Genomic DNA, 14,445 nt, shown 5'->3' on the forward strand with positions numbered 1-14,445 from the left:
ACTGGAACCCACAGTCCTCAGTTTCCTGAGTTGGAGGAACCACACATTGTTATTTGTGTACTGGCAACCAAAAGGCCTTTAGTCACATGGACCTTTAGGACACATTTGTACGTGTATAATGCTAAAAAAGTAGCACGTTCAGGAGCATTCGTTTTTGCTGTGGCATTAAAATAAGTTTGAAACATTTGTGCCATCTGCCTGTTTATCCTCCACAGTACCAGATCTTCATCCCCATGGTGAACAAAGTCATGTTGAAACATCGCATCAACCACCAGCGCTATGATGTGCTCATCTGTCGGATCGTAAAGGTCAGTGTCCCGCCCTCCCCAAGCCTACGCACGTAATGTAAAAAAGCACATTTTTTATGCATAAAGTAGGTCCCTGACGACAGTTCAATCTAGTCAAAGGGTTGAAACAAAACGCCTCTTGTGTTCTTCTGGAGAAGCTTGCTTCCATTTCCTGAAGTCAGCCCCCTGTGTGAATCACCAATCCTTCTTTGCTAGTGAACCCAGACTTCCTGTTCCAGCCAGTGGCCCCTTGCCACCCAAAAACAATTTGCCTGTCTCCTTGTCACGCATGATATTCCCTACCAGCACATAATGCTGCTCAACAGAAAAGTGTCCTACTTCAAGCTTTTTCAGTTGGATTTGATTTTTTTATCGATTTTTTCGGTTCATTTTTGCCAATGGAACTCAAACTTTAGCTAAGTGGAAGTGGTTAGCTCTTCGGTTATTTATTGATAATTTATTGATGTGAGCAGTCTGTTTCACCTTTAGACATTCTTATTGTAGAGCGGAGAATGGGAATGGGAAGTGGGGACCTGACAAGAGCTGAGATGATAGAGCTGGATAAAGAAGGACGCGGTCTCTTGACATGTCTTCACCACAAAACTTCAAATGCTATTAGATTATTAATGATAATTTTAAACTATGATTTATTTTATTATTAAGTTTATTTATTTTATTTAGCCTTGTTGTGCAAGTTCTCTGGAGCTTGTGCAGAGGCAGCAGCTTTTGCCAGAGGGGAACTGGAATCCCCTGGTTGGGCCTGGGTTCTCCTGAGGTTTTTTTTCTCGATTAGAGTTTTGGGTTCCTCGCCACCGTTTGCATACTGTTTTTGCACTATCTGCCTGACCGGGGGGGCTGCTTTAGAATCTTAAAGTTTTACTTAATTAATATTGCATATAGGAATTTATAGTCTGTTATATTTGACCTGTGCTTCTCTCTCCTTTATCCTAAATGTGTGCTCTCACTGAGCGTGTGTGTGTGTGCGTACTTGTCTGTGTACGTACGTGTGTGTGTGTGTGGGTGTGTGTGTCTCTGTGTCTGTGTGTGTTGTGTGTGTGGAGTGTTTTGTGTGTGGGTGTGTCTGTCTTCTGTGTTTTCAACCTTTTCTTGTTTTTGCAGGTACAACTTTGATTGTTTTGCTTGGTCAATGTGTCTCATGTACAGCTGCTTTGTAACAATGAAAATTGTAAAAGCGCTATATAAATAAAGTTGAGTTGAGAGTTGAGTTATTACGTGGCTCGTTGGAAGGCTTGATTGTGATTGGCCAGTCGCGACATTTGCATGTTCGTTATTCCCAGATAACAACCTCTCAAAATTAATAACACACGGGTGGCAGGTTTTTTTTACACATTTAATATAAATATGTCTTTTAATAACATATGTGACATTATATTTACAAATGATTCACCAAATTGCCTGTTCATGACATTTGAACGTCGTTTCTTACCTTAAAACCGAAAGTAAACGGCTTTTCCTCGCGGAAGGTCTCCATCCGGTAAAAATGAGCTAATCAAATATTTCAAATTCACAATTCATGTCCAGTTTTTTTCTCATGTGGCAAGTAGCCAAGTAATAAGCGGGATAACACGCAAACAGCCGGCTGTTATCGCGAAATAAGCCCCTCTGTCGGGGCTTATTTCTGTGATAACAACCGGCTGCCTGTACATTAAACAACACTACTGTGCGACTTTCTGTAAAGCTGTTAGAAACGCCATGTATTGTAAAGCACTATAGGAATCAATGTGACTGTATTTTTGTTGGTTATAATGTGAATTGCTGTCTTGTTTTCAGGGTAATACTCTGGCTGAAGAGGAGGAAGACCCTCTAATCTTTCAGCACAGACAGTTGCGCAGTAATCAGAGCGATACTCTGGTCAGCGGGCCGGTGGAGTCGGGACCCATGAAGAAACTTCACGTCAGCACAACAGCACTTCAGAAGGTCCGTATGATGACGTGTCACCTCCCGTAATGGAGTGCTTGAATCTGTTTTTGTGGGATGCCACTAACGGCTGGTTTTTAAAGAATCGCCCGCAATACTGAAACAGGCCGATGTTTCTATTAATACCAGACGTCCAAATGAAAATGAAGCGGCTTTGGCACCGTCGGTGGAAATCTGATTAGAACATCTAGTTTATGTTATCATCAAGCACAAGATATTTTCTTTCATTGGTATCGTGTGAGGTTGAATGAGCTGTCGTTCATTGTGTCTTTAAATGATGAAGTTTAATCAAACCTGCCTTCGAGTTGCTCAGTCAAGTGGCATGCAGAAAATGGTTCTTGAAATGGCGTTAAGGCCCGTAACACTCTTGCACGCAAATATTCAGATGTGAAATGTGGCCATTGTAATGCAAGCACGGTGCTGTTGTGCACATACAGTGTGCTCTTGCGTTACTGAGACACTAACAAACTGAAGGAGGCGATGGAGCTACGCCAGTTGACTGGGACGTTGTTATTTAGGATAAAAAATGTTGAAAGTTTAGTTGAACTTACCTGCTCGAAAGGGAAATGGATAAAAAAACCTGTACATGAACATAATGAATTAAGAAATAGTGTTATGCATTGCTGTCACATTCACTGATTTTGCTGAAACGGCGATGATGATCATGTGTCCTGCAGGCACTCCTTGGAGAAGGTTATCTGTTCTCGTTCATTAAACACACTATAATGATGAGCAGGTGTTGCCTCTCAGATCTATCCACTGTCATGACCATCATTTCATTCTTCCCTTGCCCAGATATTAAACATTCAACCACGGAGGAATGTTCTCTGCTAGACAGCCTCACACGGGTGTTGATTTTATGTTCAGATCAGCTTTAATCACATATGGCTGGGAAATCAATGGCTCTGTTCCAACACCTTAAGAGCGTTTTAAGACAAAACAATTCATTGCTGTGGGGCAAATACAGAACGAGATGGTGGACAGTCGATTTCAAGTAGTTTTCCAAAAGCATATCCTTTATGATCTGTAAGAGGAGCATGACGCATGTACAGCATTCCAAAACCCTCACAAGACTCCAATGGCGGATGAGATGCTACCTAAGAAGTTGACTGCCTATGTATGCAGTAGGTGGCTGTTTATTGTGTCTGTGGTTGTCTTTTTTAAGTGCTGCCCACTAGAGCTACGCACCGTTGGGTTTTGGAACAGACCATAGCTCTCCCAGTCATCTGATCTTCCATTGTTGGATCTTATGACTAATTGCCGGTGATGTTTCATTATTGCTGAGTCAGTTTGAATAACAGCATGCGTTAAATGAATGCATGTAAATGGAATAGACTGATTGGGCCGGTTTGTACTGTGTGCAGGCATGGGGTGCAGCCAGGAAGGTGTCCAAAGATGACTGGCTGGAGTGGTTGAGACGTCTCAGCGTGGTGTTGCTGAAGGAATCGTCCTCACCCGCGTTGCGTTCCTGCTGGTCTCTGGCGCAGACGTATATACCTCTTGCAAGGTGAACTTTACTTTCCTCTTTCTTCAAAAGTGTCGTTGTGGAAAACCGTCAGTTAAATGCAACAGTGAAGCTTCAGCAGAGTTGGTTGGGAAAGTATTTTTCCCATTCATTTCCATTTCAAAGCGTTCTTCGGTGGAGTTGTTGAAACCAACAAGATGAATCGCATTACTATCTTATATTTAAATTAAAAAAAAGAAATTACTGGAAAAATCGGTGTGGATTTTAAAGTCTAAATCTCCCACCAAGAGACGGTTTCAATGCCACCTGTTCAGCTGCCAATAAACCAAGAGAGCTCAACCCGTTTTAACAGCGGTCCGCACTGGAGTTAGCTCTGTGCAGTGTATTTAACTGTCACTTGCATTTATTATCAAAGAAGCGTTCATAATACAGTAACACATTATCGAGAAAGGGCAAACAGCATATAGCCGCTGTATAATGTAGATGTACTGTATTGTGATTTTGTCCGATGATGTTGCATTTATAAATCAGTATTTTAGCAGCAGTTAAAGTGACTGCTGGTGGCATTCAGTTGAAAAATACAGTATAATGTGACAGATCAGAGAGTAGAAGAAAAACAGATATCAGGTGATAACACTAACATGACGCGATGACGTCACAGATATGCTAAATAGTTTGTGATGTCACCAGCGCCACAAATCTGTCAAAATCCTGTGGGAAACACTAGGGCTGTGCAAAAATATCAATACATGTAACTATCGCAATATATATTTTTTCAATAGTGTATCGATAGTGATACCTCTACTATCATGGAGTCATGGAGTAATGAGTTATATAAAATAATGCTGTTTGTAGGCTTCGCAAGTCATGACACAAGTCACTTGGCTACTGCAGTGCATTAGACAAAAAGTTTATTAAGAGAAGTAACAATGACATTTATTGTGCTTTCACGGATGTGACACCAGCGCATTTACAGCGCGGATGAACCAGAGGTTTTATACTGCCCATGTTCAGTGTTTTAACTGTAATGCGCACCACAACAGCCAAGTGACTTGCGTGAGCCACCTTATTCCCCTGTGCTACCCTCTTGAGGGGCGCAATCCACAGTTTGAGAACCCAAACATCTGATCTAAAGGTCCATGCATCGCACATCATGGCCACTCTGCAGAGGTAAGGGATGTTTTTACACTTATCCTTACAGAAAACCCCCGGTGGTGCACAGCATGTTGTATTTCTAGCTTTACTTTTTACATTTTCTATTTAAGGTATTGCAATATATCGCAAATGTGTATCGTATCGAAATACATAGCAATATATTGTATCGTGACCCATCTTTCGTGATATGTATCGTATCGGGAGGCACTTGCCAATGCACAGCCCTAGGAAACACTGTACACACTTGAGATTAGTACACAGTTGCTGTCTAACTGAGCATTCCCACCAAACGCGACTTGCGCGAATGAATCACGCTATTTGCGCGTAGTTGGACGCTCGAACATTTTGAGTTTACTCGCTTCATTTGCGTGTGAAATTCACAATAGACGCAAGCTCGAAAAAATAAAATGGCGGCCAAAACGCCCTTTGGAACATAGTTTTGTATAAATGTAAGTTTCATTTTCACTTTCAACAACTTCTGATTGCATTTCTAGCGAGAAATTAGTATTGTAGTTTTTAAATATGTGATTAGTTATTGCAAAGATGCTCTCTGTTTATAATTCAAATAGATTTTTGCGCTGCTTATCTGTTTTTCTGGGCTGCCTTCGTGCACAGACGCTGCACGTCACTACTAGAGCAAGCTCCTGATTGGTTAATGCAATGCGAAGCTCAACCAACAAGTTCAGATTTTTCAACGGGCGTTTCGCGCGTCAAACGCCTCATTCGCGCCGCAGGATGTCCTATCGCGTCTTTGCATTGACTTAACATGTAAATCACTCGGGCTTAATGCTTCATCTGCGCCTGGTGGGAACGCAGCATAAGAGAGATTTGTAGATTGTAGCAAGATGGCAGTAATTTAACCCATTTTATATGTATTTTAGATAGCTACGTCTATATAGACACATTTGTTTAAATCGGAATCGGAAACTTGACAAGTTATAAGTGAAATGAGAATTTTAAAATGACATGACCATAGATATGGCAGGTCTGGGTGATACATGCATGGGCATGATACATAATACACGCGGCAGTCCGTTAAAGGGGTCATATGGCGCGAATATGTGTTTTTCTGTGTCTTTGGTGTGTTATAAGTTGCCCATGCATGTATTAGACACGTAAAATTGCACAAATTGAAGTGTCGGAACAAAAGATGCATTCTTTCTAAAAGCGAATGCTCATGCGGCAGTCCGTTAAAGGGGTCATATGGCGCGAATATGTGTTTTTCTGTGTCTTTGGTGTGTTATAAGTTGCCCATGCATGTAGTAGACACGTAAAATTGCACAAATTGAAGTGTCGGAACAAAAGATGCATTCTTTCTAAAAGCAAATGCTCACCCAGACCTGCCTGAAATGCCTCGTGTAACCACACCCCCACAACTCTACGTCAGTTCATGGTTTTATTTGACTGAGACCGCCCAAATGTATACGCAAGTAAGGTGGGCGTACCTGTTAGCACAATTGCTTTGGAACCTGATGTTCCAAATATTGTAAGAGGCGTTGCATTTCCATCACACGCTTGCAGTATTTGACCAATCACTACGCACTGGTTAACTGGCCAATCATAGCACACCTCGCTTTTCAGAGCGATGAGCTTTGTAAAAGATCCGCACGTTTCAGAGAGGCGGGGCAAAGAGGAGATACAAACATGCACGGTATGTGGAAAGTACAGCGTTTTTTTAACCTTAAATAGCATTTATACATTGCATTACATCTAAAACAAACAATAATATTCATTTTAATCCTGTCATATGACCCCTTTAACAACAACTCATTGCGTGCGCCATACGTCATTAGGCGATTACATCATTGCACATGCGGTTTCAGTTTTCAATCCGATCAAGTGTTTGAATGTCCCGTCAAGCAGATTAAAAAGAGTATAAACCACCCCTTACAATCCTGGTAAAATTTTGATCGTATGAGCAATTTTGATTCCGATTGAGGTGTTTACATGGAGCAGTTTCATTTGGATTGGACTTTTAAACCTATTACAATCGGAACACAATGGTCCATGTAAACGCAGCTACTGCCACAAAAAATGGCCAAGATAAATAAACCCAAACAGTGATGGTTCTTTTTTTAGTCAACCTAGAAATGTTGAACTGTGATTGTGTAGGCTGCATTGCTTCGTGCCCCCATTATCTTAAATTTACTTTAATTCAACCAAAAACATACAATTATACAAAGCTGGAATATCAATTCTCTTGATTGGTGGTCTTATTTTTCTGGTGTTTGATTGCACAAAATTTATGATAAATTCTGGATTTCATAAAATGCCACAAAAACTGCTCGCCCTCCGGATCCATCTTGGGCCCCCCAGAGAGCCACTGCCCCCAGTTTGACAACCACTGACATAACCAGCCCACAAATACACATAGCACTCATAACACGAAATTCATGGAAGTCACATTACTTTGCTTATGCTAAACAAAATAAGTGATTTCCTGCTAAACATGAGCGTAGCTCCGTCCTGTGTTTATTAAAAAGCAACTAGATGTTGTGTTGGTTTTGCCAAACTAAATGGTTGTTGGTTGCCAAAGTTTGTTTGTTGTCAACATTCTGATTTTACAGACATAACAGTATTATTTTCAGTGAATTTGCTTCGAAACCATGTGTATTGTAAAAATAAACTTATTTTGCAAATAAACAGCAGCTGTTTTTACTTTGATCTCAAAAGCTGATGGATGTTTAAGACTCTTTTTAGAAGAAATGTTGTGTAACTTTGCCCGACCTGATCCTGTCCATTCTGTCGTTTCTGCTTCGCAGGGATCTCTTTAATGCAGCGTTCCTATCGTGCTGGTCAGAGCTCAGTGAGGATCAGCAGGATGAACTGATCCGCAGTATTGAGCTTGCGCTCACCTCTCAGGATATCGCCGAGGTCACGCAGACGCTGCTCAACCTCGCAGAGTTCATGGAACACAGTGACAAGGTCAGTCGTGTCTGTAGTCCCAGAATACAGTCTGATCGGTCACTTTCCATGATGTTCATGAAAACCAGGCTTAAGTCCCATAATCTAATCTAATGAGCATCGAGGTTTGATTTCAACCATTTATTTCGATGATCTTAAGCTTTGACATGGACTTACTTAGTCAATATATCACGCATTGCAACAGATTATTAATGAAGTAAATAAGGATGATTTAGATTTGATGTTGACAAAATACGTTTTTAAAGAGCCATATCAAGTTTTAAGTCTCTTAGAAGTCAAAGCCTTAATATGTGATGTGCATTTCAAGTTTGAACACTTCTGTTCTTGACAAAAGAGCAAACACTTTCACTCCCTCTTTTACGGGAAGGCATTTGGCAGGAAAATGAAGGTGCTGTTTTGATTTGTCCTGCTTTGTAAAATAGCACTGTGAAATCCAAGCTTCAGGCAAAATGCTCCTGAATCCCGTGCAGGTATATCGCTGTGTCTTGACCAGCGAGGTCATTCATTTTCTTTAATAAACATAATTGCTACTTCACTGCACGATGAAGCCTGTGAAGTGAATTCTTCTCCTGCGCTTTGGGGCGATCCGATTTCTTTCCATATTCCTTAACACAATGAGATCATCCGTAATGAGTGGAAATGAATGGTGCATTTGTTCGGTTTTATTTCGGCACAACACATACAGCTCACACCCTTCAGTGATGACATAGCAGATGGCCAGTAATGTGTGAGAGCTGTGAAGTGAAGAGTTTGCTCAGAGGGGGTTTGTTATATAAGCGTGACACCATATCTTCTGTATTCAGGCCTGTTTCATGGTTTTGTAAATATATTTATTTGTCTTTTAGGGGCCACTTCCCTTGAGAGATGACAATGGCATTGTTCTGCTGGGAGAGAGAGCTGCTAAATGTCGAGCCTATGCCAAGGCCTTACATTACAAGGAGCTTGAGTTCCAGAAGGGCCCCTCACCCCTTATTTTAGAGTCTCTGATCAGGTAGGACACTGCAGGATTAAGTATAAACACCCTTTTCATTAAAAATGGAAAATATTATATTAGGTGTTTTAGCCATGCATTTACATAAACTTTTTAGGGGTTTAGGAGTTTTAGGGGCACAAAAACACAACGATACTGGAATTTTCACACCCACGTTTTTTATGGCATATGGGAGTACTTAAAGATGAGGTAACGCACACAGTTTCTGCCAATCTCATATTAATCTTGAGTACCTATAGAGTAGTATTGCATACTTTGTATCTTCAAACAGTATTTAGTTCAAATCAAATTTATAAAAGACAGATACAGCGGTACGATTATTTCCGGAAAAATACGAGCGCCTGGAGGCGTGCAAGGGGACGGAACTTCAGCACGAGCGCACAATACATCATTGCATTGATTCACTATAAGTTCACGTTGTTAACATTATGCACATACACGCCGATTGCCAACAAAAAACAGACAAACGATCTCCAAATCCAGCATTATATCCACCGTTAATATAACATTCCTCACCCAAATGCCGTGAGCAAACAAATGAAGCGTTTGGTTGCAAAATGAGATAACTTTTTTTTAAAATTCAAAACGTTTTTTTATTGTGCATTCCAATTAATATCAATCAAACTGCAGTTGATTTGTTTTAATTTAAGACATAATAACTAAAAAAACAGCTAACTAACAAAATATAAACATGAAAACATAATAAAAAACGTCCGTCAGCCGAGTGAAGCGGCATTGATGGGCGTGTTCTTTTTCACGCTGACTGGATGACGCGTGGGCGTGCTCTTTCTCTCTGGCTCGCGCATGGGTGTGCTTTTTCGCTTGCTGGATGATGCATGGGTGTGCTCTTTCTCTCATACATGCTGCATTGGCGTGCTCTTTCGCTCATACACACGTGTTGGCGTGCTCTTTTGCTCATACACGCGCATTGGCGTGCTCTTTCGCTCGCTGGATGACGAGTGGACGGACATGCTTTTCCGGGAGAATGGTCCAATAAGGGACTAAAGGGCCATTCACATTATAACGATAACTATAAATAATAACGTTTTAAAAATCGTTTTTAATTCAGGAGAATAGCGGAGTTCACACCATAACGATAAAGATACAGAGAGCGATATCGTTGGGATCACTTTCAGAACGATTTTTTCCAGCTGATGAACGATAAACCATACTGTCAGACAGTTTCTGGCCAACAATGTTTGACTATTGGTGATCGCAACGCGGCTTTTATGTCAGAATTAAAGACTGTAGTGGTCGGAAAGCGGTGTGTTTTTCGGATATTATATATGTAACACTTATCAGTCAGCAAGCTGGCAAAATAAATGCTTTACGTCCCGGACATGAGCACACCTTCAGCCTTCAGAGAAAGCAGCCGGCCTTTGCTGTCATATTTTGGAGAAAAGACGTTCGGGAGTGAAAACGAAAGCATCAGCAGGTCATCTACATTCATTTTAGTGACTGAGAACACTGCATGCTTAAAATAAACAAAACTTTATTGTTATCGTCCGCTGGTGTGGACGCAAATATAGTATATATATATAGTTACAGTTATCTTTATAGTTATCGTTATAATGTGAACGGCCCTCAAGTCAGTGCTTGAGGTTATTTGAAAAACAGCTTTCTTTTAAAATCTTAAGTGTATTTAGCACTTTTTGCAATTTTGCATTGTTGAAAAGCAGCTTCACATTTTACTAGACAGTGGAGACATAAGAAAAACAATATTTAGAGATAATATACGAAAAAATACGAAATATATAGGATACGTGGTATTATTGCAAATGTTTTAATAAGATTTACATCCATGAAACTAAATGATCATAATTGTCTGCAGGTTTCCAATCTGACTGTTATATTCATAAAGCTGGTAACCAAATGTTTCATAAGATGTATTTTAGCGATTCTGAATGTATGAAAATAATTATCTATAACCTTGTAATCAGTTTCTAAATAGACATATAACTACGTCAAATTTAAGATACATGTGCACGTTATTGCATCTGAAGACTGTAACACTTTACCTAACACCTTTGTGTGAAGACAAAGTACCAAAATGGTGTATAATTTACCGAGACAATAGGGTGGTTTCCTGTACAAGGCTTAATAAATGTTAGAGCGGTCAAAACTGACATGCCTTTTTGTAAGGCATGTCTGTAAAAACTACTTAAAGTCCCAGTGAAATTAAAAAATGACAATGCCTATTTTTTCATGAAATATTGCAGCGTTTCTTGTAAATAGTTTATCAATGTGGGTCATTCCCTTTTTAAAAATCGTTTGCCCTCATAATCTTCAGTTAAAATCTGAAAATGCACTTCAGTCCTGTAATGACTATTGATTTTAGATGACGTATGTCAGAAGGCTTGGGCGGAGCATCTGTTAACTCCTCCCCTTCAACTGTCAGTCTGCTGCCAGTTCTATTTCAAAATGCAACGGCTGTTTTTATACATCCAATCGCAGAGAAAGACGAAAGCCACGCCCATTATTTTTATCATTCAAAATTCCATTTCACTCTGAAACGCGTCAAAATACGGAAGTAAAAACGATCGCAACTTCCAGTTCACGGGGACTTTAAATGTCCTAAGTGTGGCTAAATCTAATCCAGGGGTTCTCAACCCTTTTGACTCCAGGGCCCCCCACTGTACTCAATAATGTTCAAAGCCCCCTCTCACAAAAACTCATAATTTCTACAAAAAAAAAACTTTTTAGAGCTTGCCATTAACTGGGAATAAACACTAATTCATAATAAAAATGGCCAAATAATATCTTGGGTTCTTTTTTTTACGTATTTCAGTGCTCATTTAGTCTTCATGTTAAATTATTTGTCATCTTAAGGCCCCCTTAAGTCAGCTGGAGCCCCCCTGTTGAGAACCACTGACTAATCCCTGTCCGGGAAACCGCCCCTTCTTCCAATTAGAATGACAGATATAATAACCTGAAATGAATGGAAATGGATGAAAAATGAGGAACTGATATATAAGGATTATAAATATATTTATGTAAAAATTCATTCTTTATGCTTAAATAACTCCAAAATAAAACCTGTTACAAGTAGTTCTTGGCAGCCATATAAACACATGATAAAGAATAATCGGTACCTGGAAGGCCTCGATTTTAGATTTGACACGGCCGTGATCGATGACCTGAGAGGGCAGAAAATGAAACTGAATATCAGGATGAGGAACGCCAGGACGGCTGCGAATGAAACCTCCGCTCTCCAGATGAGCCGTAGCACCGTAACCTACAGTCAATGCACATGAGCGGATATCACAGATTAATGTTTAAGTGACATTGTACCACAAAATCAACAATGCAAAAACATGAAATGATATTTTGCATGAAGAAAAAAGAGTAAAGTTCTTTTTATATAAAATTGAGATGATGAAAGAATGAATTCATGTTGTCACTCAGTGTCCAAATGTCAGTGTTCTGACTCGCAGGCAATAAAGACCAAATACACTTGTGTTGTAAAGAAAACAAGTCCAGACCTCTGTCCGCATGACTCTTTTTATGAGAGATCTGAACTTTGAAATTGAATTGATGTGCAACAGGAGACAAACATCACGCAGCAGAAATGAGTCTAAAGTACAAAGCAAAAACTGACAGTAGCATGACACTGGATTGATCGGAAATCAGTTTATTTGTATTTTTGCACCATAATTCTATGAGAACGACTTCTTTATTTTCTCTGCTGTAAAGACTGTTTTGTACTTCTTATAAATGCACTGCGCACAGATGAATCCATGAATAAATCTGACTGTGCATGTGCATATTTTCTGACGGTGACTGCACTTTAGAGATGTTTAAACACACGCCGAGTTGTGAGGAATGCCGTGACGTCACCTGTGAATGTGAGGAGCCACTGCAGGCCGATCTTCAGCATGTGCAAGGGTTTCTGTGCTTTATACAGAGTGATGGGCTGAGTGCACTCATGTTGAATATATAACTCCAGATGATCCTGAAGATTACAGCCCACACCTGACACGGCACACACACAACACATTATTGACCTCATTCATACATCACATCTGTGTACACAAAGTATAAAGACACACACATCTCAATATAGCCACGTATTATTTTATATAGACTGTTTCATCAGTCAACTTAACTGTGTTTGGCTAGTGTCTAATAATAGAACTACTATTAATATATATAGTTTTTAATTATGTTCATTTTAATTTATATTATTATTTTACTGTATAATGATTGTATTAAATAAACAATTTGTTGAGTTTTGTTGTATGTTCATTTTATTAAATAAACAATTTGTTGAATGGGTCTTGTAGTTTGGTCGCATTTAAAGAAATGGTGTGGTACATTGACACCTAGCGGTCGAGCTTGGTATCGCAGTCTAAATTCACAGAAGCTATATTGAGTGTCGTAAATAGGGCTAAATCGATTCATCGTTTTTAAAAATGCGATCGATTCTCAAAAGCCGTCAATTGATTTTTTTCTTTCATATTTCCGCAAGCACTGAACATTCTTTAACGTGAATGTTATTGCTACTACTATCCACTAGATGTCACTTTTCCTTTTACAACGGGTGGATGTTAGACACCGAGCCATTCATTGCTTAATTAACATGTGGTACCTTTTTTCACTGTGTATGGGAGTGTGAGGAAAAGTGCACAATGTGATAAACAAAGTAACTGATATTAATGTCCCTTTTGAACCAAAGTTTTTTTTATTACATTTATATCCTAATCATTTAAAATCCAGAGAATATATTTTTTTATTTCTATGTGTATTTTACAAGCTAAAGGCCTTATTGCATTTCACTGGAAAAAGCTAGAGGCACCGAGAATACAGAGGTGGTGTAAAGAGATGGTATTAAATATGTCAATGGAGAAAATAACGTATATTATTAAAGGAAAATATAAAGCTGCTGAAGACCCTTGGAACCCCTTTATATCTTTTATAGAAAATGAGAATGAAGAGATCAATGGCATAATGGAAGTTATGTAAGAAATTTGTTTCCTGTAACAGGAGGCCTTTAAGATATGTGTTTTTTATGTTGTTTTTATGTGTCTTTTCTATATTTTATTTTATTTTAATTTATTATTTATTTTTGGTCTGTTTTTTTGATGATTTAAATTATGTGAATATTGTTTGTTATAATTTGTGAAGTTATGTGTGGTTAAAAAAATAAAAACATGGTGGATGCGGGTGTGTCGTCGAATTTAACATCACCTTCACATAAAAGGCAGCGGTTCATATGATTGCAGCCCCTCTTTACAGCCAATTTTGTTTTTAAAAAATGTGTTACTCTGCATCTTAAATGTAAAATAACCTGATCCTGTTTGATCAAGGTATGCGACTGTTCTGTTTCAATATACCCAAGTGTGTTTAAAGTTTAATACACAGGTGGCTCTTCATTTCACTTTTTAATTACCATTGTAATCTGATGTTTACTGATCTTTTTTAGAAATATCTGTAGGATTTGTATTAAATCTATAATCACTGACTCGAAACGAATCGGGAGCTTGTGAATCGTAATCGAATCGAATCATCAGAATCGATACCCAGCCCTAGTAGTAAACTAGTTATGACACTATGCTTAAAGAGTACATTCCTCAATATTTTTAAGGGCTTATTTTGGTTTATGGAGTGTCCGACAACAAGTTTATGTACATACATGATGTAAAAATACTATTATTTCGTAATAATAAGCAGTTTTTATTACCTTA

At 39.1% G+C, this 14,445-nt stretch overlaps 1 protein-coding gene across 1 annotated transcript in view; it reads left to right on the forward strand.

Moving 5' to 3' along the window:
* The window catches only part of mtor (mechanistic target of rapamycin kinase), a 107,959-nt gene that overhangs the window by 32,513 nt on the left and 61,001 nt on the right, over positions 1-14,445 (forward strand). Inside the window, exons 24-28 of the mRNA XM_057355835.1 lie at positions 216-308; positions 2,079-2,225; positions 3,590-3,732; positions 7,608-7,770; positions 8,616-8,761. Of these exons, the coding sequence (XP_057211818.1) occupies positions 216-308; positions 2,079-2,225; positions 3,590-3,732; positions 7,608-7,770; positions 8,616-8,761 (692 nt within the window). The remainder of the gene's footprint in view (positions 1-215; positions 309-2,078; positions 2,226-3,589; positions 3,733-7,607; positions 7,771-8,615; positions 8,762-14,445) is intronic.

This window comes from Triplophysa rosa, linkage group LG17, assembly GCF_024868665.1.
Source record: "Triplophysa rosa linkage group LG17, Trosa_1v2, whole genome shotgun sequence".
In the NCBI taxonomy this organism is placed as follows: Eukaryota; Metazoa; Chordata; class Actinopteri; order Cypriniformes; family Nemacheilidae; genus Triplophysa; species Triplophysa rosa.